Below are 27,938 nucleotides of genomic sequence, written 5' to 3' on the forward strand. Positions count from 1 at the left end.
GGAAGGAGCAAGGAGTAACAGAGATTCTGTATTTGGGATTTAGTTAATAGTAGCTCTGTTGATTATGCATGAGTTGGAACACACTCCAGCTCACTCTCCCATAGCTGTATGGATTGGCAATGATATTGTAATAAAAATGTACTAAAATCTTCCTTTTGTCCCTAAAGCCAGCAGATATGACTGAATGGGCATGGGGCGGGGGGATATCAGCTGAATAAGGTGTCCTTTGGTAAAATGCCATTGATACTAGACAGGTAGCATTTTTACAGTCTCTCTTCTGACCTGCCACAGCATTTAAAACCTCTCACCCAAAAATGATTAAGAAAGGGTTAATGCTCTCATTTTATATATATATACACACACACACACACACACACACACACACACACACACACACACACACACAGAGAATGCACCCCTTCTTCTCTGAGCAGGGGAAGGACTACAGCTGTATGCCTTAAATGCAAGATTTGTGTCAAGGCAGCACAACTGGAGCAGCTGTAATGAATTAAGCTATGTCTCACAGCACACTATGATAGAGAAGTGCTCTGGGGATTTGGATAGCTGCTTTTGGAAGCCAAAAGAAGGGTGGGGAGAGAGAATATTATCTGGAAAAGCCTATTTTTGCCTCCCACGTTTTTCTTCTGTTTGCATTGGGTGCCCAGCACTATAGTATCTGAGCACCTCCCAAGGGTGGAAGCAAAAGTACAAGAGATTATGCCTCTGGGTTTGGTTTTGTTTTCTTTTATTCTCTCTCTCCTCCCACCCTTCTACAGCTCCTTTCTTCTCTCTTCCTCTCCTTTGCCCTTCCACATTCATTCTTCCTCCTGGCTCTGTTTAGTTGTCTGTGGGAATGCTAAACAGTCAAAGCCGTGAGTTTAACTCGCAGTCTTTTTGAAGAGCTTTTGGCATCATCACACTGAGGAGTCGCATACACACATTTCAACCTATGCAAAGGCCATAGATCCTCACAATTGATCAAATCAAAAGCTCCACAGAAGGGATGAACAGTCAGAGTCGTCATGCTGCAAAAATCTTGCCTCATCATAAAGAAAAAGTATATTGCACATATTTTAAACATGAAACATCTTTGGATTTACCAACCCCCACCAAGTGTTAAAAAAGCATGAGTCAAGGCTCCCCAAAATCACGAGATTGGCCTTAAAAAAATCACAAGATTTAAAAAATGAATTTTGTTGGTTCTTTTTATTTGCCTCTTGATGTTGAAAAGTTTTGGGGATCACATTTTCTCCCCAAGCCTGAGAGCTATATTTTTTTTTTAATGAAAACTCAGATTTTCAGGTAATAACCTGATTCCAGAAGGTAATTGGGGCTGAAAGAACCCCCCTCTGCTCCCAAATACCATGAGAGTTGGCAACATGGCATCTTAAACAGCTAGCCCAAGTCAAGGACTCTAGTTCTAAACTCCAAGGGAATCTACTTACTGGTTGTATTTTCTGTCTCAAAATCTGGAGGGAAAAAAGACAAACAACAAGTAAGCAACAGACGTTCTAACTGAAATCTTTGTTCAATGGTGCAGCTCCTATCAGTTCTCTCACATGCTGTGGGAAAACATTCTTTCCCAGAAGCGCTCCGGGGAGTTTTTCTGTGAATACACCAGTTCATCAAAGTGGCAACACTATCATTAACGAAACTGGTTTTAGCAACTGGATTGGTTTTGAGACTGGTGGTTCTAAAACAGGGTGGTTGTTTTTTGGGTGGGTTGTACGTTGGAATCAGACCAAATAAACTGTTGTTCCTTTCGTTCTTTAATGCACAGAATTTGGCATTTCAAACACAGGCTAAAATAGAACTAAAGATGTTACAAGGCTGCAATTTACTTCAAGAGCCTCTTCCAACTACATAGACTGATACCTAGGAAGCTGATTTCCTACCGGTTCTTATTTTATTTGTCAATTTTATATTTTACAATTGTCTTCTTCCTTGTCAGAGGGCATTTGACATGCCACAGTCTAATAAATACTTAAAGGTACCACGGGCCAAATCCAGTGTATCCTATGTGTCTCCAGTGTTTTGAGTGGGGTTCTTTTAGCTGGCCCCTCTCCCTTGGAGTCACACTGCAAAGGACTCCTCAACTGCCTCTTGCCCCTGGTATCCTTCTTTAAAGGGGCTCCCCTGCAGAGAGGGTTTTCTTAGGAAAGCTATTACAGCCCCTGGGTGTATTTGGGTTGACTGCTGGTGCAAGGGGGATGCATTCTCCCTCATCCAATCCACAGATCCCCCAAACTCTGGCGAATCCACCATGGAGCCCAAGGAAAGGGGGCAGGATTGACATGTTGTCTGACAATCCCCCTTTCCCTGGCGAAGAAGAGAACTACATCCTTAGGGCATAATCTGGCCCACACATTGGTCCTGATCACTCACTGGCCTCAGGCCTTCCCCTCTTCCCCAAACTCTCGCTAAGCCTTGACTCCATTTAGCACAGCAGCAAGCAGAATTCTCAGTTACCGAAATATGGAATCCTGGTGCAGGCCTTGGGGTTCTGGTGCAGGCTGGGAAGTCTGTTGCATTCAGGTAGAGCGAGCAGCATTAATCCTGGTTTGTAAATCCCTTTCTGGGAGTTCTCCTCCAGTGAGAGCCATTCCTTAAAGCAGTAGAGATCCTTTACCGCAAGGCAATGCTCTCTACATTATTTTACAAAGAACAGTGAAATACACAGTCAATGGCTTGCTGACAAACACTGCATTAACATTGGTGTGCAAAAGTTATGCAGACAGATCCTTAGCTGGTGGAAATCGGCGTGGCTCCACTGATTTCCATGGGGCCACGCTGATTTATAGGAGCTGTGAATCCAGCTCATAAACTGTAACGGAAACATTGCATGAAATATAACAATTTGCTCGAGGGAAATCCTTGAAGCTGCATTTTTTTTGTGAAGCAGCACTCTGTTCAAAGCACGTCGTTCTGTATCATAGGTTCACACCAACTAATGACAACATGTCATGCCTGTGGGTCAACCTCCTCCTGCCCCTCCTTAAAACTCACCTCTCTGCCGTAATGCAGACAGAAAGCTGCAGTCTGATACCAGGTGTTCACCTGCCATTACTACTCCTGATTGGCTGAGAATTGTGCACATCCTATTTCTTTTTTTTACATCGTATCTCCCCGCTCTGGTCTCCTTGATTGTCTCCTCCACCTGCTATGTCTTGTCTTTTTCACTGTAATCTCTTGGGGGCGGAGACCTTTCTATAGCACCTAGTCCAATGAAACACCAACATGGATGAGATCTCTAGGCGCTAAGTCCATAGAAATGTTAAATAATAGATTAAAAAGGGAACTGTCTGTTTTTCATCCCAGGTGATTCTTTGAAAGTGATTGATAAATAAATTATTGAAATTCATTGACATTTTCAGTTGTTTCAGGAATAGCGTGCTGTCAGTTTTGGTTTTCTTATAAAGCAGACTGTTTTTCCTGTCATACCCAGAATATTGGGAAAGATTTTGGGGGTGGTAATTAGTTAATTATCAGCCATTCTTTTTTTTTTTTTTTTTTTTTTTTAAACCTGGGCTGGAATACTAGCTTTGCGGTTACAAGTGGAGATGATTTTGGCAGACGCGGCCAAGTCTGTGGGACAGGCTTGCCTACTTTTCAAAACCAGCACAGGCTTTGGCATCACTAGGAGTTGAGCAGTTGGCACATGATGATAGTAACTGAATCAGTCACCCCCGGAAATGTGTAACCTAAAGCACCACATTGCAATTTGACGCAATTTTATCAATTTTGTTGCTACCAGTTTCCCTACTACTCGGTGAGGATTAATGTTAATAATAGCTGGGGTCATTGCGAATCTTTATAAAATGTTCTGCCCCTGTGGAGTCACAACTGTTCAGTGATAGCACAGCTGAGGTGGAGTATATTTTACCAAGGGATGAGGCAGCTGTTCTTCTGCAGCTGCAATGAGTGTGCTGTCAAGGCTCTATTTAGGAGCAGAGCTGTGTAAGAAGAATGCACCGAGCCTGCCTGCATTGTGCTTGCCTTTAGCCAGTGCTCTCTCCTTGCTAACTCCCATAAGCACCAAGTTCAGCCAGACATATCAATTTTAACTGAACAGCACATTCCACAGGAGTGAGATACGCACCCTAAACTAGGGAAGATTGATGATCTTGGGGAACTGGGCAGGGATTTGGGAGATGCAGGTTCAAGACCTGCCTCTACCACAAACATCTCACGTGTCCCTGAGCAAGTTGATTAAGCTATTTGTGCCTGTGAAATGGGGATGAACATCCCTGTTGAGGGGTATTGTGAGGCTAAAATCATTCATGTTTCTGAAGTTCTCTGATGCTATGGTGATGGGGCCATGTAAGCAGTCCTATGTACAAAATCTAATTCTGAGTATGAGCTTGATGAGGTCATATATAAAGAGAGATGACTTCAGACCATTGTTAGAATCCTTGTGTAATGTAAATGGGAGATACACAAGATCAGCAGGAGGACAGGTGGGCCAGTAACCTTTTAATGACCATTCGGACTAGGAAAAACAGAACCTTATTTAAGAGAAGAAGCAGAGATGCCACCTGGTCATTCCAGATTATTTTTTAACACACAAATGTTACTTGCTGCCTCATCCACTAAGTACTAAGAGCAGCAGTATCTCAAAAGGAATTAACTCATTCTTCTCCTGCCTGAGCTATTGTCATACCCAGCCAGCAATACAAGGAGAAGGATGGAGCCAATCAATAACTACATAAGATGAGAAGTTACTTTCCCTCAAAATATGGCAATTCACCATTTCTCCCAGTGCTTCTTATCCAGGGACTCCAGAGTCAATTGGAAAGAATGTGAGATTCCCTGTGATTCATGGTGTTCACTGTTTTTTCTTGCAACAAGTCATCCCTTTTGTAAACTATAAGATAAATACCGGTACCTGGTAAACAAACATTAAGCCAAGACTACCTACTTGTTCTGAATGGGTGTCAGTGATGATCATATAGTCCCAAGGGAACCTAATCCTATGAAAATATACTGTATAATGGATTTGGGGTTTATGGTTTTAGAATGACCTATGAGTCAGCACAGAAGCATGACAACTGCTAACATTCATGACAAAGAGGATGACCAGAACAGTAAGGGTGAGATTTTCCAAGCAGTCTAAACGAGTCAGCTAATGCTCACCAAAAAGAGTAAAGGGAATAAGAAAGGTATTTTTAAAAAATACGGTAAAAAAATACTAGAGAGAAAGTGGTCTCTTAATAGAAGAGTAGGCTGGTGAAATTTGTTTTAAAATGTCTGAGCTACTGAATTTCTTATTTAAAAATGGAATTTAACGAGATTTGAAAAGTGGTGAGGTCTGGCCAATTGCTATAGAAAGATAAAAAGCTGCTGATAAAGAGCAGACAATATAACTGGAAAAATTAATATATACAAATCAACAAGACCATCTGAAATGCATCCAAGGGCTCGGAACCATTGACAATTACATTTCAGAAATCAAAGACCGCAGAAGTAGTACTGGTATTGCAGTTCTGGAGAAAATCATTGTGGTACTGCTCTTTGATCTTTAAAAGAGGAAGAGGGAGTTGTCATTGTCTGCCTTCAATCCATATTAAAATAATGGAACATATATATAAATTGTGCATGTATCTACAGAGTGATAATGAAACCATTGGCAATAAGCAGCTGGGATTTTTAAATAGATCATTCCAGACAAATCTATTCATCTCGAATTCTCTTGCAAATCCTTAGGCCCACGGGGCCAGAGCCTCAGTTGTTGCAGGAACTAGGTTGGTTTATGCAGCTTAGGCTGTGGCCCATAATTTTTCAAGCCCTCTAGGCATAGAACTTCCATTGAGTCACTAGGAGCTCCGTCCATAGAGGGCCACTTGTGGATGGTGGGGGAAGGGAACGCAGTAGGTGTAATATTTAATACAGCACCTTGGAAAGCCTTGCTTGACAAATACATTGTGACTGGCTTGGATATAAATACTGTCACAGAAACTGAAAATAGGCTGAGACTGCTGTGTGGATTGGCAAATCTAGTATACAGTATATTCACCAAATTTAATGCACACTACATCATCATCATTCATACAGGGACTCCCCCTAAACGACTTGTTTTTAGAGATGCTGAGGGAGTTGCACTGAAAGAGGTGAATGATTTTGGTAGGATGTCTCATTGACTGGGATAGTGGACCCCTATATAACAATAGAGGTAATAGTGATTAGAGAGACCACTTGACTCTGTTTGGTTTGAGTTCAGTAGATCCAGTCCTGACTTCTTTATTTGCCATTTCTGCCACTTAGAGATTTCATTGAGGCAAGTCTTCAGGATTGGCACACTGCTCTGATAAATGTTCATTTGAAGTGGGAGTCATTATCTCTTAGGGTGACCAGTCAGCAAATGTGACAGATCGGGACGGAGGCGGGGGAGAGTAATAGGAGCCTATATAAGAAAGACCCAAAAATCGGGACTGTCCCTATAAAATTGGGGTAAAGTGATAATAGGGTGACTAGATGTCCCGAACAACCTATGTGCTATATGAACAAACACCTGCATTATCATGGATGCACCAATGGGTACTTATGCATGGTTATCCATCAGAGCATGCAAATACGTATGTTGGCATTTGTGCCGTCATACCTGTTGTACTTTGTTTTGAAGTTTTTCTTTTACATGGTTAAAATAATTAATTATTGCATTTATGTTACTGGGCTGGCCAAATCCCGCAGCCCATACTCTGTCCTTACTTTGAATAATGACTTCATGATGTGACCCAATACTACTAAAATACTTAGCATTTACATACTATAGCACAATTCCTCTTCAGATCACTTTACAGACATTAACTCATCCATTCATTAAACCTCTTATGCACCTATCCTCACTGCAGTCTAAGTAAGCTTTGTGATTGTGTTCAGTGGGGTGGGTTCAGAACCTCCATGAGCAGATGAACAAAGCTGAAACTGGGGCAAAGAAAAATGCCATACACGTTTACTGCTTTAAACATTAAAAAGGTAATTTTCTTGTTCTTCCTTACAATCCCCACTTCTTGTCTGGATAAACTCCCTCTGCCCCCTCTGAAATCCACCCAGCCGGTCAATGTTTTTTACCTGCACACGGGCTTTGGAGCCGGTCCAACTCCTGAGGGATTGCACTCCTGGAAGATGTAGTTACACAGCAGAGACTCAGCAGCCGGGTGGCAGAATGAACTCACCGTTTTCAGTTCAGTCCAGGCAGTGTGAACAAGCAGCTCTTGGGTCTCCTCTGGGTCAGCATAGGAGGAGTTGAAGAAAACAAGAGCATCCTTCACCAAGATAGCACTACACACCTCACCTCTGTACGTGCTGCAGTAGCCTGTATCACCCTTGTAGAGTTTGCTGGTGGGGGGAATGTACACAGGAGTAAGTGTACAGCGGTAATCTGTGCTGAAGTGCATAGTTTCATCAGTAAGACAGTATTTATAAGGCTAATTAGACAGTGAAGAAGCAGCATAGACTCATAGACTTTAAGGTCAGATGGGACCATTATGATCATCTAGTCTGACCTCCTGCACAACGCAGGCCACAGAATCTCACCCACCCACTCCTGTAACAAACCCCTAACCTATGTCTGAGTTAATGAAGTCCTCAAATCGTGGTTTAAAGACCTCAAGGTGCAGAGAATCCTCCAGCAAGTGACCCAGGCCCCACGCTGCAGAGGAAGGCAAAAAACCTCCAGGGCCTCTGCCAATCTGCCCTGCAGGAAAATTCCTTCCCAACCCCAAATATGGCAATCAGCTAAACCCTGAGCATGTGGGCAAGATTCACCAGCGAGCACCCAGGAAAGAATTATCTGTAGTAACTCAGATCCCAACCCATCTAACATCCAATCACAGACTATTGGGCATATTTACCTGCTAATAATCAAAGATCAATTAATTGCCAAAATTAGGCTACCCCATCATACCATCCCCTCCATAAACTTATCAAGCTTAGTCTTGAAGCCAGATATGTCTTTTGCCCCCACTTCTACCCCTTGGAAGGCTGTTCCAGAACTTCACTCCTCTGATGGTTAGAAACCTTCATCTAGTTTCAAGTCTAAACGTCCTAGTGTCCAGTTTATATCCATTTGTTTTTGTGTCCTCATTGGTACTAAGCTTAAATAATTCTTCTCCCTCCCTGATATTTATCCCTCTGATATATTTATAAAGAGCAATTATATCTCCTCTCAGTCTTCTTTTGGTTAGGCTAAACAAGCCAAGCTCTTTCAGTCTCCTTTCATAAGACAGGTTTTCCATTCCTTGGATCATCCTAGTAGCCCGTCTCTGAACCTGTTCCAGTTTGAATTCATCCTTCTTAAACATGGGAGACCAGGACTGCATACAATATTCCAGATGAGGTCTCACCAGTGCCTTGTATAATGGTACTAACACCTCCTTATCTTTACTGGAAATACCTCGCCTGATGCATCCCGAAACTGCATTAGCTTTTTTAACGGCCATATCACATTGGCGGCTCATAGTCATCCTGTGATCAACCAATACTCCGAGGTCCTTCTCCTCCTCTGTTACTTCCAACTGATGTGTCCCCAATTTATAACTAAAATTCTTGTTGTTAATCCCTAAATGCATGACCTTGCACTTTTAACTATTAAATTTCATCCTATTACTATTACTCCAGTTTATAAGGTCATCCAGATCTTCCTGTATGATATCCTGGTCCTTCTCTGTATTAGCAATACCTCCTAGCTTTGTGTCATCCACAAACTTTATTCGCACATTCCCACTTTTTGTGCCAAGGTCAGTAATAAAAAGATTGGTCCCAAAACCGATCCCTGAGGAACTCCAGTAGTAACCTTCTTCCAGCCTGACAGTTCACCTTTCAGTATGACCCGTTGTAGTCTCCCCTTTAACCAGTTCCTTATCCACCTTTCAATTTTCATATTGATCCCCATCTTTTCCAATTTAGCTAATAATTCCCCATGTGGAACCGGATCAAATGCCTTACTGAAATTGAGGTAAATTAGATCCACTGCGTTTCCTTTGTCTACAAAATCTGTTACCTTCTCAAAGAAGGAGATCAGGTTGGCTTGGCACGATCTACCTTTTGTAAAACCATGTTATATTTTGTCCCAATTACCATTGACCTCAATGTCCTTAACTACTTTCTCCTTCACAAATTTTTCCAAGACCTTACATACTACAGATGTCAAACTAACAGGCCTATAGTTTCTTGGATCACTTTTTTTCCTTTCTTAAAAATAGGAACTATGTTAGCAATTCTCCAGTCGTATGGTACAACCCCTGAGTTTACTGATTCATTACAAATTCTTGCTAATGGGCTTGCAATTTCATGTAGCACAAATATAACCATTAAAACAATCAGGTGCTATCCAAACATGGAACCAGGTGCAACTTACACAAGATTTCCACTCTGTCTGGAGCATGAGTGCAGTGTACTGCAGGAGACATCTGTGCATGTGTAACCCATGTGCCTAATAGGGAGATATCTCTTTAAGAGACCCCCTGGGGGGAGGTAGGAGTGAGTTGTGTCTGGATCATTGTTGCTAGGGACCTATTGGAGCAGACCCAAACTACCACACTCAGTTCCAGAAGCTTCTGGATGTGGAGTGCTTAATCTGCCTAGCAACAATGACCCAGACACAACTCACTCCTACCAACCCCCAATGGGTCTCTTAAAGAGATATCTCTCTATTAGGCACATGGGTTACACATGGAAGCCCTAGTACGGAAGTTCCAATTAGGCCTGGGCAAAGTGGTTTGGGTATAGTAAGAACCAATCTCAACCATAGCCCAACATTCAAACCGAACCCTGGTCCAATATTTTCTCAGGTCAGGGAAAATTTGTTTTCTCTCTCTGATGCAGTTCTGGGTTCCAGTGTGGACTACAAGCAGAAGGAGCTGGCCTAGTACAGAATAAGTATAGTAAGAAAGCATGACAATTTATGGGGTTTATAATTATTATTACAAACAGCTTTATTGAAAGGGAACTAATTGAGCAGCTGCCAGCTAGGCTGGGATTGCTGTCAGGGACTGCAAACATGTGGAGTTTTGTTTTCACGTGAAGACATCCACACCCCCCATGAGTCATCCAGTGAAGAATGGTTACACCACAGGAGGAGTGTATGAGCACGCACCTGGGAGCGTCTGCCTTGACTTTAACCAGAGAGCGTTCAAAGTGCAGAGGGACGGGGCCTGGCTGCAGCTGTCCCGGTTGCTCATTCAGTCAGTTTAACAGAGGTCAGTGTGGTTCAATTCGCAACATGCTAACCATTTGGAAAAGCCAGTGGAACTATTTGTATATTTTCCTTTTATTTCTTTCCACTCCACAAATTACCCATTGTCAGTACAGCTTGACTTTCCTCAAGGGGGAAAAAAAAGCATACTGACAAGGGAATAAACAAGACAAATGCATAAGCCTTTTCCAACCCTAATTTCAATGATTTTCAGATGATATTTTCATAGCAATATAATGACATTTTCTGGCTGTGTTACAATTCTAACTGAATGGCTTTGGGGTCAATATCAAGCTTTTTTTAAAAGAAAAGTAAGTAACGAATTCTGACCGTGACATGATGGAAGCACTGACCATTGCCACCACTACATTCCTATGCACGCTTCAAGGACTGACCAGGAGACTTCTGTTTGTGTCAGTCAGCCTCAGCCCATGAATACGCCACCTGCTGGTAAGCTGCTGCCCCTCCAAGAAAGATGTTATGGAGGGTAGGTTTCCTAACCAGCGCTGTGATGTCAGCAGCTACACTGAAGCAAGGCTTGTCATAATGAGAAACATGGCAGAGTCAGCTCCTTCTTGGAGCACTTGTATTAATTTTCATAAAATGTTATTATTTTACTGTTCAGTGGGTGAGGGATGTCCTCCACACCCTTAGCCAGAGAAAGTTGGAAGCAATAAGCGCATGCATAGGATTGCACTGGTCAGCTGTGAAACCAGCTACTGTTATGGCAGGCAGCCCACAGGAATAGCTTGATAGCAACAATCAGTGCTACTGTCCTGTTTTCCTTGTGTTCAGACACCTCAGAAGAATGTGTCTGTGCAGTCATCTTAAAACTAAAGCGAATTCTGAACAGCAAATGCTGAAAGGAGTAGTTGCTGCAAAGAATTTGTGTGGCGACGCGGACTAAAAGATGCACGCCTAAAATCTGCGTCAAATGGCACTGACTGACAAATGCTAAAAACTGAACTCCGCTCATAGATTACTAGCGAAGAGAATACGAGGGCTGAATTCACAGAGTAAATGATCCGCTATGAATAACTTGCCCAATTCTGTGATCAGTGACAGAGGAACCTAAATAGGTTTCAGTGAAATGCGGCGAAGGAATTTAAAAAGGCTTAACCCAATATATTCAAAAAATGTTCATTCTGGAAATCAGAGGGGAAATCTCAAATGAGGTTCTCCTGTTGCTTTCTATACTCCTTGGTTTTAACTGGGATGAGTATACCACAGCAATTTCAGCCACTTTATATTAAGGTTCCATTTATGAATAGCTTATAAAGGTTTACTGAATGGTTTAATAGATGGTTTAATAAACGGTAAATTAATTGTGATAGAGTCCAAGAGGTCAATAGTTTGCTCATAACTATAGCTTGTCATCCCCATTTTACAGATGGGGCGACTGAGACAGCATAGACATGATAAGCGTCTTGCTCAAGATCACTAAGGCTATGCCTACACTTCACACCACTGGTGGCAGCAAGATGGAGGATGGATGTAGCTGCAGTCGCCGTGTAAAGCAAGCTGCATCCACAGTGCAGTGAAAGACAGTGGCAGGCGGGTAAGCAGCGGGGAAAGGCTCCAGCAGTGAGAGAGCTGCCAGAGTCTTTTTCCCAAGGCCTCCCCCTGCCAAGGCCTTTCCCCACTGCTAGAGTCTTTCCCTGCAGTGGGGAAGCTACTGGAGCCTTCCCCACTGTTCTTCCCTGCTGGAGCCTTTCCCTGTGTCAGGACACTAAAATACCAGTGTAGACAGAGGAGGCGCTGCTTGGGCGTCTAGAGAGTCATCAGGTGTGTCTTTACTCTATTCACTTATGCATGCCTCACCATCCACACTACTAGTTATACCCATGCTAGAGGAGGCATGAAATGTATGTACTCTACATGCTGCCATAAGGAGTGTGCAGTGTAAACAAACCCTAAGTAAGTAGGGTGACCAGATGTCCTGATTTTATAGGGACAGTCCTAATTTTGGGGTCTTTTTCTTATAGGTTCCTATTACCCCTCCACTCCCTGTCCAGATTTTTCACACTTGCTGTCTGGTCACCCTATAAGTAAGACAGTGGCAAGCCAGTACCAGCATCCAAATTTCATGAGCCACAGTGTGTAACTAAGAACAGAATTTGGTTCAGAGTATATTTGCTCTATTAGAAACAGTTTAATTTGTTTAGAAGCCAATTCCCAGTAACTATCTGTATAGTAAAAACAGTGTTACACATACGAGAACCTCAAGATGCTGTTCTTACTTGCTGTCATACACTTTATCCATTAGTTTAGATAATATATAACAAAACTCTTTGTTCATAATTCATCTCCTCTTTCAGCCTCCCTGGCCCAAACAAACGCCTCAACAGACAAGAAAACATACTTACCTCCATTCTATTGGAAAGGCACATGAGCCAGCCGCAACAGGAGCCAGGTTTGGGAGAGAAAGGGAAAAGTTTGTCAGTGACCTTTTACCCATTCTTCTTGAACGCAAAACTTAAAGGTTCATACAGGAAATGTTCTCTTTTGTCATTGATTTGTATTTTCTAAGGGAGAGGGAGGCCAAGACTTTCCTTCCTGGGTGTGTTTTGGAAAGAGAGGAAGGCGAATGAATTAGGAACAGGAAGGCGTTTTCTGTGAAACTCTTGCTGAAATGGATCGTGGTGATCCAAGTGCCAACGACGCTTGTTCTAGAAAGGCGGCAGATCAACAGTTGGTGGCCATATAATGTAGCGCCTTGAACAGAGGTACCAACTTTCTAATTTCCTGGGGGATGCTTGACCTCCGCTCCGTCCCAGGTCTCACCCCCACTCCACCCCTTCCCCCAAGGCCCTGCCCCACGTCTTCCCACCCCCTTCCTGCTCCCCACTGCATCCTCGCCCCACATCCTCCCACCCCGTTCTTCCCCATCCCCCAAGTGCGCCATACCCTCACTCCACCCCTTCCCCCCAGCTCCTCCTGCACATCACTGAACAGCATCTGCGGCAGGTACTGGGAGGGAGGGGGAGGAACTGATTGGCACAGCTGCCAGTGGGTGCTAAGCACCCACTATTTTTTCCCATGGGTGCTGCAGCCCTGGAGCACCCACGGAGTCAGCACCTATGGCCTTGAAGATTAAATTGTGTCTCACTCTACGTGCCCGTGCAGGATACCAGCACAGCACGTGGGGCAGAGCATCCACAGCTGGGCAGAGAGTTAACGGGCGGGGGTCAGGAATGACTGCAGCACTATCTTTACCCCCCTCAATATGCCAGCAAGCGCAGCTGAGTTGGCAGAGAAAGACGTAATTTGCTCCCAATAAGGGACTGACACAGATCACTTCCCTCCTGGAGCCAGGGGGAACCGTGGAGTGAATTGGAACTGGCTTTTTCCTTGGGCAGTACAGCTACAAACTGCCCTTTACTCAGGACTTACGGTAATTCCGCCATCAAGCCTGAAGCGTTCTCCTGTAAGAAGCTCTAGGTTTTTTGGGGGTGATGGGAAAACAAACCAACTCCTGACTAGGGGAGGGGCAAACTATCTTCTTTTGGTCACTAACTGTGCTAGTGCAGGAATGAACTGGGCTCTCCGTTTATCCTGCAATAATCAACAGTTCCTCCCTGCTTTATCATACCAGTTCCCAGCACAGGTCTCCCTACCAGAGCACAGTTCAGTTGACAAACAGAAATAGGTGATATTAATACTGTGACTTCCTCCACAAGGATGAGCTTACACAGCACTTCTGGGACCCAGCATGCAAGACAACGGCAAGTAAGCAGGAAATGACAGCTGTGACAATTGCTGAAGCAAAATAAGGAAATAACCCAGCAGGGGGATGCACTTGTGGTCAAATTTAACCCACTGTAAATTATTACTAAGGTAGAACCCCTCACATCCTCCAAAGCTTCTTCCCCTACTCTTTCCTCCTGACAGGAGAAAGTTAATGCTGGGTGGCAAGATGCTTAGTAAAAGCCTTTTCTTTTCAGCATACCTGACACACTGATAGTCGCTGCAGCTTTTGCGGTGCCAAAGGTTTTGCTGTGTTTGTTGGTGGCAATGCAAGTGAACAAGCCTGGCCTGGTGACGTACGCTTGCAGTCGGGAGTCAATCACTCTGTCTTTCACGCTTTCAACTATAGATCCTGCAGAAACCTAAAAGATCAAAGAACAGAACAATGGGTTGGGGGTTGGTTGAGGGTTTTTTGTTTTTTTTAAGACAATTTTTAAAATAAACAAACAAAGCTGAACCAGGTGGATTAAAGTGGCATTGAGTTGAAGTATGGCACGGTCAGAAAAGGGACTGAATAAAAATGGCACCTTCATAACAGCTGACTTTACGGACAAAAGCAAGTTTTAATAGTCTGGATTTTCAAATCACTGGCGATTTTGGGTGCTTCAATTTTGGGATGCCCAATGTGAGACATCTTTAATGAGTCTCTTATTCAGAAGGTGGGTGTTCCACACTTTCTAAAAACAGAGCCTAGCATGTTTTATCCCTGTTATCAGTGCAAAGCCAATGCCGTGGGGAGTCTGATTCCTTTTTGTTTCATGCTACATCAATAACTATTAATATTACCCTGTGAAGTTGTAGTTTAGTTGAGTTTTGTAATTGAGTTGAGGATCTGGACCAGGATCTACCTTTATTGGTAACAATACATGAGCCACAAAGAACACTGCATGGCTTTCAGATTACAGGGCTCACTGGGAAAAAAAATCTTGTTACTTGTAAACTGAGCAAATTTCCCCTTGAATTCACTGCATTTCTTTAAATATGACAGCCAAGGATTAGGGCTGGATGGAAAATGGTTCAAATTGTAGAGATTTTGAAAATTTTCCTGTCCCAATTTAGGACAAAAAGTCAAGATCTCAAATTTTCACAAACCATTTTTACACTTTTCAGGGTAGACCCAGGCTTTAAGGCAGTGTTTGAACAGAACAAGTGCTCTGGCTCCAATGTTATGAAAGGTCTGATAGACTTTTTTCTTTGCACTGCCCAGTAATGTGAAAGAGTTCAGATTTGGTGCTTCTCTTTGCCCATTTCAGAAATCCACGAGTGAGCTGGGAGCTATGTGATTTTAGGCGGGGATAATTTTATGCTCAGTCTTTTCTTGTTGGCACAGCACTGACGCTCACTGCAATTATAGATGACGGTCCATTATAGCTCCTGCAGAGACCCATCACAAAGTTAATGCTGAGCAGTTAGCCTGCTCCACCACTGAGAGCCAGAGACAGTGTCAAACCATCAGGAATAATTCAAGTGAGGGTCATTTCTGGATCCTAGTCATGCTACCTGACAATGGGGATTAGGGCTAGTGATCTGGAATATCTTTTTGCAGGCCCCAATTCAGCAAGGTACTTAGGCACACGTCTAACATGAAAGACAGGAGTAGTCCTATTGAAGACAATGGGACAATGCCCATGCTTAGAGTAACAAGTACCACACAGTGGAATATATGCTAATAATTCCTGAATCTCAAGAGGTTGTGTATTCTAGTGTAAGTGCTTATTCAAAGCTAAGTTATACTGTCTGAACACTTCCATCTGCAAAATTATGATCCATTACCCTCAACTCCCATTGAACTTTACTCTTCAACTGGATAGCCCATGAGAAGAGACTTACTTGGGAGATTCCTAATACCTCCCGACTGCAGTCAGGATGGAACCACTGGGTGAAATCCTGGTCCCATTGAAACCATTGGGAAATGTGCCATCAACATCAATGACGCCAGGATTTCTCCCATCCTTGTGCTTTGTTAGCACCTGCACTTCTAGAGTTGGCCTGAAGAATTAAATTCTTCTTTAAAGGTTGAGGTGTTTGGCTTAGGATTTTGAGTTGGTGCTTATTTTATCAGAATCTGCCCACCCTCCCTAATCTGTGCTGGTTTCTGAGGTCCGTAGATCAGCACTGGATCATCAGGAAAATCCCTTCTTTACAGCTGGCATTTTGAGGCAGATTCACTATCAGGCTCCGGATACTTTGGGATACTCCAGTGACAAAAAGCAGCCATAAACTCACTTTAGCTGGGTGGTTAAGACAGGCTTCTGGCTTCTTTTTATTGCTTGTCTGTCAGATTTTGTACCATATTATTTTTAAATCAAGTGAAAAATGACAAACTTCAAACCAAGTTTGGATCCATTTTGATTCAGGGTGTGCGGCATCCATGTTTTTAGGATCCATTGGCTAATGGCTAGTGGCTCTCAGTTTCTGGTGTATACCCATATATGCACAGGTTACTGAAAGCTGCTATGGGGAGGGAATCAAGAAGCAGGATGGAGCAAGTGAGGAGGTCTCTGGAGCCAGAATCAAACTGGAGAGAGACAACAGGGTCAGGGAAGGAGTTGGGCCATATTTAGAATGGCTACTGCCACACGGCAGGAATAATTTTTAGTATCAGTTATCCAGTGTGATGTTAGGAGTGAGATTTCTATTAACAGGAATCAGTTCTGCTTCAAGAATTCCTGTCATCCCAGTCAGAAGTCTTGCCTGTAGGAAATACCTGGCAACAGCTTTAACTAAATGTGTGTCTTCCAAATAGCACAATACTATTGAAACTTAGTTGGGTCACACATATTCAGTTTGGTTGCGCGTTGTACCAGTGTTTGAAATCGGCAGAGAGGAGGACTGCGGCAGGGCTTCCCCACCCCCCAGAGTGCTATCTCTGCTATCTTCAGTTCTAGTGCCTCCTGCTGGTCACCTGCCTCTGGCCCCCGTCTTGTGTGTCTCAGCCCTTTGTCCAAGTCACCTAAGTTCCGACCCCTTCTGGGGTGTTATAAACAAGCCCAAATGAAACTGAATAGTCCTTCTGCCCTCTTGGGCTACTCAAGTCTTCTCTGCTTACAGACACCATCTCAGGGCTCCCCTTGCAGGAACCTGTGCTGCCCTGTTGTCTGTCTGTGCACCCTAGCCCATGGCTTCTCTCAGTCCGAGAGACCTGTCTCATCTGCCATCTCTTCCTCCTCCCCGAACCAGACTCCTTCGGTTTATTTATTAGGGCTTATCTCTGTCCCCTTTGGCCATGAGCCAATTAGCTGCTCACCTCCCCAGGAGCAAAGCATGACTAATAAGGTGCATTGCTAGCCTTGCAGATGATGGGGGTTAAGCCCTATCACACAGATGCATACTATTATCATTATCATTATTATTATCTATTTTTACTGCGGTAGCGGCTAGAGGCCCAAATTCTGGACCAGGACCCCATTGTGCTAGGAGATGAACAAACACAGAACCCAAAGACATCCCCGCCCCTTACGTCCATGACGTCAGCTTCGGAGGAAAGGAATGCATTCATTCTCAAACATTTACCTTTGTTCATGATTAGATAATTGAGCAAAGAGAGTTTTTGTCCTGCCTCCACTTCTTTGGATACAAAACTGCAATCATTCTTGCTGGACTGGAAAAGGGATTTCTTCAGGATTTCAACCAGGTGCAATACTAGTCGAGCTAGTACACCAGGCTGACTGGGCTTTAATAAGTTTCTTCCTTGAAACGCTTCTCTTGTATTTCAGACTTCATCGTTAGACCGTTCTGTTAGCTTCTCTGCAAGCCTGTCGGTCATTTTATTTTTCACCGAAACTTCTGATCCATGCATCACTGTCTCATATGTCTTGATATAAGCCTCCCTCCCTTCCTCTGCACGCTTCTTCCTGTGTATCCAATGAGTGCCAAAACATTAAAGGGTCTGAGTCAAGTCTGGGATCTTCTGTGGAGTTTTACTCAGCATAATGGGCCTCAGAAAGGAAATCTGAGAACAGTGAGTCAGGACTGTTCCTTCTCAACCTGGATCACACAGTGCAAAATGCTTTGCTGGCCAGGTCAGTGGATAGAACTTTCAGGAACAGGGGAAAATAATCCAATGGCCAATTTCAGCTCAAGGCCTCTTTGTGTGAAAACGATCCCTCTTTGACTTTGCTTGCAAACAGCAAGAGCATAACGAACTGTCATTTGCATTATGTAAAACAGCCTGAGAGAGCCTGAGGTAGCTTTTGCTGTGTTTGTTGTAGCCATGTTGGTCCCAGGATAGTAGAGAGACCAGGTGGGTGAGGTAATATCTTTTACTGGACCAAAGTCTGTGGCCCAGATCTGAAGTGCTCTGAGTAAGCTTGAACACTTGACTCTCTTGCCAACAAAAGTTGGTCCAAAAAATATATTTCCTCGCCCACTTTGTCTTTTTGATGTAGCTCTTGAAAATTTCAGGTAATTGTATTTTTAGACCTTACAAATTGGCTGTTAATTTTTCTACTTGGAACCTCAGATTGTCTTCATTAAATGTATTGATTCCCTTTACTTGTTAAAGAAATTGCTTATGTTCCCCCCACCCCGCAGGATTTTCTTTAACTTTTTAAAATTCCATTTTGGAATTTAAGAAAGAAGAGGCTTTTACCATATCTTTGTGTTTAGCTAAATTCTCCCTTGCAGTACAACAGAGAGCTAAAGTTCAGTCCCGTGATGTCTTGCAATGACTAACGAGGGGAAACAGAATTGGAACAGTATTTTTGTTTGTTTGTTCGTTGGGAAGTCAAGACAGCTGCTGTTTAGAGAAACTTTCATCTTTCTGTTCCATGGCAGTTTAATGACTACAGTACAGTGCTTTCATCCTCTTTAAACTTCAGGACAATTACAGGTCAGCATTCAGAGACTATAACAACACAGACACTGCAGGGATCACATCCTCAAATTACTCGCTGTTGCTTGCTTGCAAGTCAGTCTTTAAATACATGTGCTCGATTCCACCTGTTTCCTGGTTTAACTTTCCTAGAGGCAGGCACTCATTAAAGAAAGGTCTCCTTACCATATTTAAAGCTATGTGGTCGGGAAGGCATTCCTCTTGGGACTGATTTTGCCTTGGAGACATAGAGGCTGGAGCGGATCTGACCCCAGCCCAAACAATGCTCAGTTAAGAAATGGATTGAGTATACAAAGTTCAGTCCTTGGCTGGAGGCCAGGTGTGTTGGTCAGACCCTCCTTTCTCTGGGATAAGTTTGTAGTGACTGGATCTACACAGAACAAAGGCACTAGTAAATCACCAGGTCAAGCAAAGGAGCTGGAAGTTGAGGTGGGAGAAGATACTGATACTACCAACAACAGGCATTTGGGATCCTGTGCTGGAGCTCCTTTGATATATTGAGGCCTATTTAGTGATAAGGGGAGGGCGGATCTTGCTTTTCAGAAGGCGCCTTCAAAGAAGACAGAGAATTCTGTGGTTCTGTTTTCTCAGCGGTTCTGCTGCTCCTCCTTAGGAGCGTGATCTCAGACATAAGAGCAGCAGAGAGTGGCTATGAAAGAATATAAGAACACACATTGCCCATCACCCAGGAGAACACAACACAGAGTGTATGTGAATGATGGGGACTGCATGTGATTCATACTGAATGCATGAACCACAAGGCAAGCACATGGGAGTATAATGCCCCAAAGATGTCACAACTAGAAAGATAATGTAGGAGTCATCAGTTAGTGCTCTTACACACGGTCTTACAAGATCTTTTTCTTAGCATGTGGTCCCTGTCAGTCTTGCACGCATTGTTGCTAGTTTTGTGATATTAGTACCTTTTGGTGGAGCGGTTGCAAGCAGCAGGAGAGTTTACTCTGTCTTAATCTCTGTAACTCTTGTTAATCCTTGGGACAAATTTTCTTCCTAGGAACTAGGGCTTGGCATTTGAGCTGCGATTCCTGAAAGAGGAGATTGCCTTGCCTGGTGTTTGTGATGGCCTGTTTTCAAGGGCTGTTGTATACAGTGTAAAATTAACAAGTTGCACTAAAAAATACCCAGACTCCACTTATTGATTTCTCCTCCAACGGAAAACTGATCTGCAAGGCCCAATGTCTGCTAGCATTCCACAGAAGGGCGAAGATGCTGCCTACCTCTCTAGGTCATTACACAGAGCTTGCGCCACCAGAAAGATATACTGTCGGAAATAGGTTCCAGTAACATTTGTCCCTGCAAAATGGTGTTAAACCCAGCTATAAAAAACAGTTGTGCTATATGGTCCAAAAACTGAATGCGGAAAGAGTCTGATTTTCATTAGGACCTCAAGCAAGCTTCCTTGTGTGCTATGCTCATCCAGTTTGGGTACTCTAACATGTGACCCTGCAGATGACAAAATCTGCACATACCAAAACCAATTGATAGAGGGTATCCACAGAAAAGAATATGAGGATGAAAAGTAAAGTGTCCCTAAAGATCTTTCTCCAGGGCTACTAAAGATGAATTAAAGGAATTGAGGATGTATAGAAAAGGCCATTTGACTACTGGTAAGATGATATACAAGTAGCCAACTGACAAAAGCAGTTAAGGCAATATTCTGCTCTTGGATCCTTAAGCAGTGGGGTAATGGAGAGCAGATGGTTCCTTACCCACTCCCACCGCCAGTCCCACTCAGCGCCTGCTGCTGGCTTGGGGTTCCTTCCCCCAGGCTCGCAGCGGGCTGAGACCCCAGCTGGCAGGAGCTGGCAGCCGAAACCCCAGAGCGGTGGCGAGCTGAACTGCTCAGCCTGCCACCGCTCTGGGGTTCCCGCTGCAGGCCCCTTGCCAGCCGGGGTTCCACTCAGCACTCGCTGCTGGCCTGGGCTGAGATCCTGGCTGGCAGGAGCTGGCGGCTGAAACCCCAGAGGGGGGCTGGCAGAGACGCTCAGCCCACCCCTGAAAGCCCCAGAGCTGGGTGGGCTGACCCGCTCAGCCCGCTGCTGCTCTGGGGTTCCAGCGGTTGGCCCCTTACCAGTGAGGGTCCCCACCGCGGCCCCACTCACCTCGCTTCCAGCGCAGGCCCCCTGCCAGACAGGGTCTAGGCTTCCAGCCCTGCTCAGCCCTACCAGCCTCCAGCTCCACTCACCTCAGCTGCCGATCTGGGGTTTCAGCCGCTGACCTCCTGCCAGCCGGTTATCAACTGATCACTCAGAAGCCTGTGTGCAGCTTAAAGTATCTAAATACATGCCACCAGACATTGGAAAACTCGGCAAGGATCACACTAAACTAATAAGATGTGAATTTTAATTTAATTTTAAATAAAGCTTCTGAAACATTTTGAAAACCTTGTTTACTTTACATATAACAGTAGTTTGGTTATATATTATAAACTTAGAGAGAGACTTCTAAAAAATGTTAATGTATTACTGGCACGTGAAGCCTTAAATTAGGGTGAATACATGAAGCCTCGGCACACCACTGCTGAAAGGTTGCCGACCCCTGCATTAGATCATGCTTCTTCCTGATGCCAGCCCTCATTAGTCAGAGGTAGAAAAGGGGCACTTACAGCTTTTCCATTTTCAAGCCACGTGACAGTGGGAATGGGAATGCCCGTTGCCGTGCACCGCAGAGTCACCACAGACCCAAAGGTGACATTGTGGGATTCAGGAGCCTTCAGGATTCTGGCAAAAACTGTTAAGAAGACAAAGGTACTAGTTAAGTGACTATTTAAAGATGAAGCTCAGATACTCTTCCTCTTCAGTAAATCTTGAAAGAGGTAGCAGTGAATAAAAACATTGCATAGATTCACTAGTAAATGAGATACCATTTTTCCCACAAGACTGTCATCTTTATATACACTACACAATACTAGCCAAATTTTGCTTTCAGGTTTTTGTGGGCAACTCCAACAAACTGCAGAGGCAAGTGCATGTGCAAGAATTTGGAGGGCAGAGTTTGGTGTAGTGGGATACAGCGCATTGATGTGGGGCAATTTGCAATAAATGCACAACAAGCTATGTTTCTGCCCAGCGTAACCTGATCGCTCATCTACAAAGAGTGAAAACTATTTTAAGCTGTCACCCAAGGGACCAGCAGAAATCAGTCATGCACACCATTAACAAGGCGTGGGGGAGGTGCCTTTCATTAAAGTTCAGACAGAATTGTACTGGGAACCTCAGAGATAAGGTTTTATCACAGAAGATCCCCGGCTCCTGAAACTCTCCACTCCAAGGGAGGAGTGGCTAGCTTTGCACTGAGAGGCAGAACTTGCAGAGGTCAAGGTTCTGTGGGAAAGCAGGGTCGAACCAGATGGATCTAAGGGCAGCCATGAGCTGTGTCTCTGGTCCAACACTGCTCCATACCCCGTCCACAGCCAGTGCTGGCAGCATGTCAGCTAGTGGTCACAAAATAGGAATTTTTCTGCAGCAATTTTTTACCTTTTTTGGCAAAAAATCAAAATTGAAATATTTAGATTCTGAAATGCCACCTCATTGCCTCATGATCCCATTCTCCTTGATTGGCTAGGCTCCCTCGTCAGACGAGTCTCCCCTGATGCACCACGGGCACCTCTCTTGGCGAGGGGAGGCAGTGCATCATGGGGGTCCCTGAGCCTGGTGCATAACGGGAGAGGTAGTTTGGCTGGGGAGCCCGGCCCAGAGAGGAGAATGGGCTAACATGAGATGTTTCCCAGTTGAAATATTTTGGGTTTGGGCCCAAAATTGAGAACATTTTGAAGATCACCCCAATCAAGGAACCCACGGGTAAAGAACTGCTCATAGGAGGCCATGTCGTACTATCAGGTTTCAAGAAGAAATCTCCACTGAAATCATCAGGGACTTCTGCTTAAAAACTGATGGCATGAAATCATTAACTTGGGGTGCTTTTAGTAGAGTAGGATTTACAGTATGAGACAAATTTCCCTAACATAGCCCAGACTCCCATCCCCTTCCCAGAAGCCTGCCCCACGTCCACCTCCTACCCCTAATAACACCAAGTTCTCTCCTGCCATTATGATCCAACAAACTCTTAATGTCAACTGACAAGGGGGTGCAGAGGGGTACAGGTATCTCCTGGTTCTGGTACATACATTCCAGTTCACCAAAGAATGCCACATGAGGTCTCCAATGAAAGCCAGTGTCACACTGGTCACCAGTCTCATTGTGAAATGTATGTACATGCACTCTTCAAGGAGTTACGTATCTGTACCAGAAAATTATGTTCTTAAGCATGTAAGTTAAGAACAGGTCACCAAAAGGTGACATGCCTGAGTCTGGTTCCTCCAGAAAAGAGGTAGGAAATATGTCTCTCTCCATCAGGATGTAAGTGAAGAATTGAAAGCTAGCACAGCAAAGGCACATTTACATACAAAGTCAAATGTTAACGGAGAGATGTGACCTCACTGAGAGAGGAGCTCACAGGAAAAAACAAGCCATGTGGGTTATCCCATCTAATAGTACAGACAATTAACTTTGGCGGTGTTACTAGAAGGCAAAGAAGACTCTGTCATCCAGCACCATAGAAGTAGAACATAAGAACATAAGAACATAAGAAAGGCCGTACCGGGTCAGACCAAAGGTCCATCTAGCCCAGTATCTGTCTACCGACAGTGGCCAATGCCAGGTGCCCCTGAGGGAGTGAACCTAACAGGCAATGATCAAGTGATCTCTCTCCTGCCATCCATCTCCATCCTCTGACGAACAGAGGCTAGGGACACCATTCTTACCCATCCTGGCTAATAGCCATTTATGGACTTAGCCACCATGAATTTATCCAGTCCCCTTTTAAACATTGTTATAGTCCTAGCCTTCACAACCTCCTCAGGTAAGGAGTTCCATAAGTTGACTGTGCGCTGCGTGAAGAAGAACTTCCTTTTATTTGTTTTAAACCTGCTGCCTATTAATTTCATTTGGTGACCCCTAGTTCTTGTATTATGGGAATAAGTAAATAACTTTTCCTTATCCACTTTCTCAACATCACTCATGATTTTATATACCTCTATCATGTCCCCCCTTAGTCTCCTCTTTTCCAAACTGAAGAGTCCTAGCCTCTTTAATCTTTCCTCATATGGGACCCTCTCTAAACCCCTAATCATTTTAGTAACCAGACAGTATGCTGGCATTCATGAAAGTGGGGTCTCAGCCTGCCTTGATTGAAAATGCTGCAAAGGACTTTGGGCGAGACAAACTTCTTTAGACAGAAGGTTAAACTGCTAGTTAAGTTTAGTCTCTAGAAAGCGTGTTATGATTTTGTTTTATATTTAACCATTTGTTTCCATTATCCTCACTCACCATCTCCTGAATCTCTAGTCTTTGACCATAAACTCATTTGTGTATTCACTATAAACATATCCTAGTGCTGTGGTGTTAAGCAAAGTGCTGGTCCTGAATTGAATCTGACAAGCTGGTATGTTCTGTTCTTTTGGGAACAGCAGGCCTGGTAATTCTGTGAGTGTTTGTTGGATAAGGGCAGGTGGTGGTGAGTAGCCTCACAACCCTGGGTATTCCTGAGGCAGAGAGAAACAGACTGTGTAGGACACAGCTAATGGGAAGGGGCAATGGGGGAGGCCAAGGGGGAAAAGGACAAAATGAGAGACTGTTCCCCACCAACTGTACAGACTCCCTACTCCCACCTTCTGCAAGTCCTTCCTCCTTCTACCCCTAAGAACGCCAATTTTCTCCTCCCTCTTCCCCAACAATCCCTCTTCCAGACTCTGCCCACACACCCATCCCAGCAGCTCCTGGCTCCTTCCAATACCCTGGTCCCTGCTGGTTTCCTGAATGCTTGTTATGGGGGGAGTTGTTATGAGGCCCCTAGTTCCTCCCAGATCCCTTTGCTTTGAGGTGAGCTGGAATAGGTTCTTGCTTCCTCCCTGCGCTGCTGCCACTGACTGAAGGACCCAGAGAGGGAAATCAGTGACACACTCTCACCATGAAGGAATGTCACACATGGATCGAGCCTGCAGATATTTCAGACTCTGGGAGCACTGGCACACAAGATTACCAGACTGGATCAGACCATCTAGCTCAGTATCCTGCCACCGACAGTGGCCAGAAGTAAGGTGCCAGAATCCCCACAGAAGTCAATTATGGGATAACTTGCCCTCAGGGAAAGTTTTCTCCTAGTCCCCCATAGTAATAGTCTGGCTTATGCCCTGAAGCATGAGGTTTCTTGTTTATTTTTAAACATTATTTACTAGAATAGCTCTGGATATTCCAGTTATTCCCAGAAATGTCTGCTCCTTATGTGAACCCCGCTGAGCTCTGCAGAGGAAGAGACAGGCATGGAATTTGGGGGGATTCCAGTGCATTCAGGCTGTGCTTGCAGCCCTTGCAAACTCTGCTACTGTTGAGATGGGGTTGATGGACACAGAACACTGAATTCATAATGTTTGAAAATGATCTAAGGTCTTGATAATGGCAGTTATGCTCTGGGTTGCATTAGGGGCTGGAGGAAAACCCCCCTGCCCTAGGCAGAGCTCAGGAAAGCTTGGAGCCAGCCCTCCCAATGGCGTAGTCAGACAGGAGGACTGTGAGCCAGTTCTGCTAATCTTCATGGACGTGGGAAGATGAGGCCAAGGCGTCATCTCTTCCTTGCCCTTTCTCCTCCACTAGCAAGAAGTTGTCAGTATACACAGGAGACTTGGACACTCCCCTAGTCTCATGCACGTGGTCATGGGCCAACAAGGGTATGTCTACACTGTAATGGTGAGCAAATCTCCCAGCCCGGGTAGACAGACTCTTGCTAGCGGGGCTTGAGCTAGAGCTAGTTGGGTTCAAGCTAGCGTGCTAAAAATAGCAATGTGGATATTCTGGCTCAGGCTGGAGCTTGGGCTCTCAAGCCTAGGTACCTGGGTGGGGGTGAGAGCCTGAGCTTCCTCCTGAGCTGCACGGCCAGATTGCTATTTTTAGCGCACTAGCTTAAGCCTGGCTTGTACAAGTCTAACTACCTGGGCAAGGAGACTTGCTCCCAGCTGTCATGTAGACGTACCCCAACAGTCTGGGCCTTTACTATAGAGTCGCTGGTGTATCTCCATCTTCTACAAACTCTCTTCAGTGAGTGATGTAGGGGTCTTTTCTTCTGAAAGACCACATACTTACAAGACTAGCATTGGCGTGAAAAGAATTTCCTTATTCATTGTCTTGGGAAGGTAATTTTAACACATTATCTTCCTACAGCCTTGAACCTGGTGTTTGCGCTGTATATAGAAATGAACACTTATAGTACACGGGTTTCATCTAGTTTCACAGGACCTAAGTTAGCTATTTACATTTTGCTCTGGTTATGCAGGCTTGGCAGAATTCAGGTTTATATATATATATATATTTGATGGATAATATTGATTATTTTTAAGTATTTGTTAAGATTTCTGTCGATTTAAATTTTCACAGTCATGCAAAAGAATAGTTTTTAAGCACTTTTTAACATTTTTATTGATTTAAATTTTTACAGGTTGTGGGAAATTATGAGGGGGGTGTCAGACAATTATTTAATGACAGTGTATCCACAGAGATTAAAAAAGTTAAAGCTTTATAATTTTTAGGGCTGTTGATTAATTTCAGTTAACTCACGTGATTAACTCAAAAAATTAATTGCAATTAATTGCAGTTTTAATCGCACTATTAAACAATAGAATACCAATTGAAATGTATTAAATATTTGTGGATGTTTTTCTACATTTTCAAACATTGATTTCAGTTACAACACACAATACAGAGTGTATAGTGCTCACTTTATATTACTTTGATTACAAATATTTGCATTTTAAAAATGACAAACAAAAGAAATAGTACTTTCAATTCACCTCATACAGATACTGTAGAGCAATCTTTTTTATCATGAAAGTGTAACTTACAAATGTAGATTTTTTTTTTGTTTTGTTACCTGACTGCACTCAAAACCAAAACAATGTAAAACTTTAGAGCCTACAAGTCCACTCAGTCCTACTTCTTGTTCAGTAAATTGCTAAGACAAACAAGTTTGTTTACGGGAGATAATGCGGCCCACTTCTTATTTACAATGTCACCTGAAAGTGAGAAAAGACATTTGCATGGCTCTTTTGTAGCCAGCATTGCAAGGTATTTATGTGCCAGATATGCTAAACATGTATATGCCTCTTCATGCTTTGACCACCATTCCAGAGGACATGCTTCCATGCTGATGATGCTTGTTTAAAAAAATGCATTGAATAAATTGTGATAAACTCCTTGGAGGAGAATTGTATGTCTCCTCCTCCATGGTTTTACCCGCATTCTACCATATATTTTGTGTTATGGTAGTCTAGGATGATGACCCCGCATATGTTGTTTGATTTAAGAACACTTTCACTGCAGATTTGACAAAACATAAAGATTTCTAAAGATAGCTACATCACTCGACCGAAGGTTTAAGAAAATGAAGTGCCATCCAAAATCTGAGAGGGACGAGGCGTGGAGCATGCTTTCAGGAGTCTTAAAGAGCAACACTCTGATGCAGAAACTACAGAACCCAAACCACCAAAAAAGAAAATCTGCTGGTGGCATCTGACTCAGATGATGAAAATGAACACGTGCTGGTCCACACTGCTTTGGATTGTTATCGAGCAGAACCCATCATCAGCATGGACGCATGTCCTTTGGAATGGTGGTTGAAGCATGAAGGGACATAAGAATCTTTAGCGCGTCTGGCACATAAATATCTTGTGACTCTGGCTACAACAGTGCCATGTGAATATCTGTTCTCACTTTCAGGTGACATTGTAAACAAGAAGCAGGTAGCATTATCTCCTGAAAATGTAACCAAACTTGTTTGTCTGATTGATTGGTTGAACAAGAAGTAGGACTGAATGGACTTGTAGAGTCTAAAGTTTTACATTGTTTTATTTGTGAATGCAGTTATTTTTGCACATAATTCTCCATTTGTAAGTTCAACTTTCATGATAAAGAGATTGCAGTACAGTATTTGTATTTGGTGAATTGAAAAATACTATTTTTGTTTTTTACAGTGCAATTATTTGTAATTAAAAATGAATTCAAAGTGAGCACTGTACACTGTGTATTCTGTGATTAAATTGAAATCAATATATTTCAAAATGTAGAAAACATCCAAAATACTTAAATAAACGGTATT

General features: G+C 43.6%; 1 protein-coding gene across 3 annotated transcripts in view; it reads right to left on the minus strand.

The window, feature by feature from the left end:
• Positions 1-27,938, minus strand: part of MUSK (muscle associated receptor tyrosine kinase) — an 84,515-nt gene that overhangs the window by 20,614 nt on the left and 35,963 nt on the right. Inside the window, exons 6-11 of one of the 3 annotated variants that reach the window (XM_045021632.1) lie at positions 21,400-21,524; positions 14,142-14,301; positions 12,559-12,565; positions 7,069-7,335; positions 2,470-2,645; positions 1,446-1,469 (exon numbers count right to left, since the gene is read on the minus strand). In XM_045021632.1, coding sequence (XP_044877567.1) covers positions 1,446-1,469; positions 2,470-2,645; positions 7,069-7,335; positions 12,559-12,565; positions 14,142-14,301; positions 21,400-21,524 — 759 coding nt within the window. Of the gene's footprint in view, positions 1-1,445; positions 1,470-2,469; positions 2,646-7,068; positions 7,336-10,522; positions 10,594-12,558; positions 12,566-14,141; positions 14,302-21,399; positions 21,525-27,938 lie in introns of those variants that run through there. The other 2 variants (XM_045021634.1, XM_045021633.1) reach the window with 2 other exon arrangements.

This window comes from Mauremys mutica, chromosome 6 (assembly GCF_020497125.1).
Source record: "Mauremys mutica isolate MM-2020 ecotype Southern chromosome 6, ASM2049712v1, whole genome shotgun sequence".
NCBI classification, from domain to species: domain Eukaryota; kingdom Metazoa; phylum Chordata; order Testudines; family Geoemydidae; genus Mauremys; species Mauremys mutica.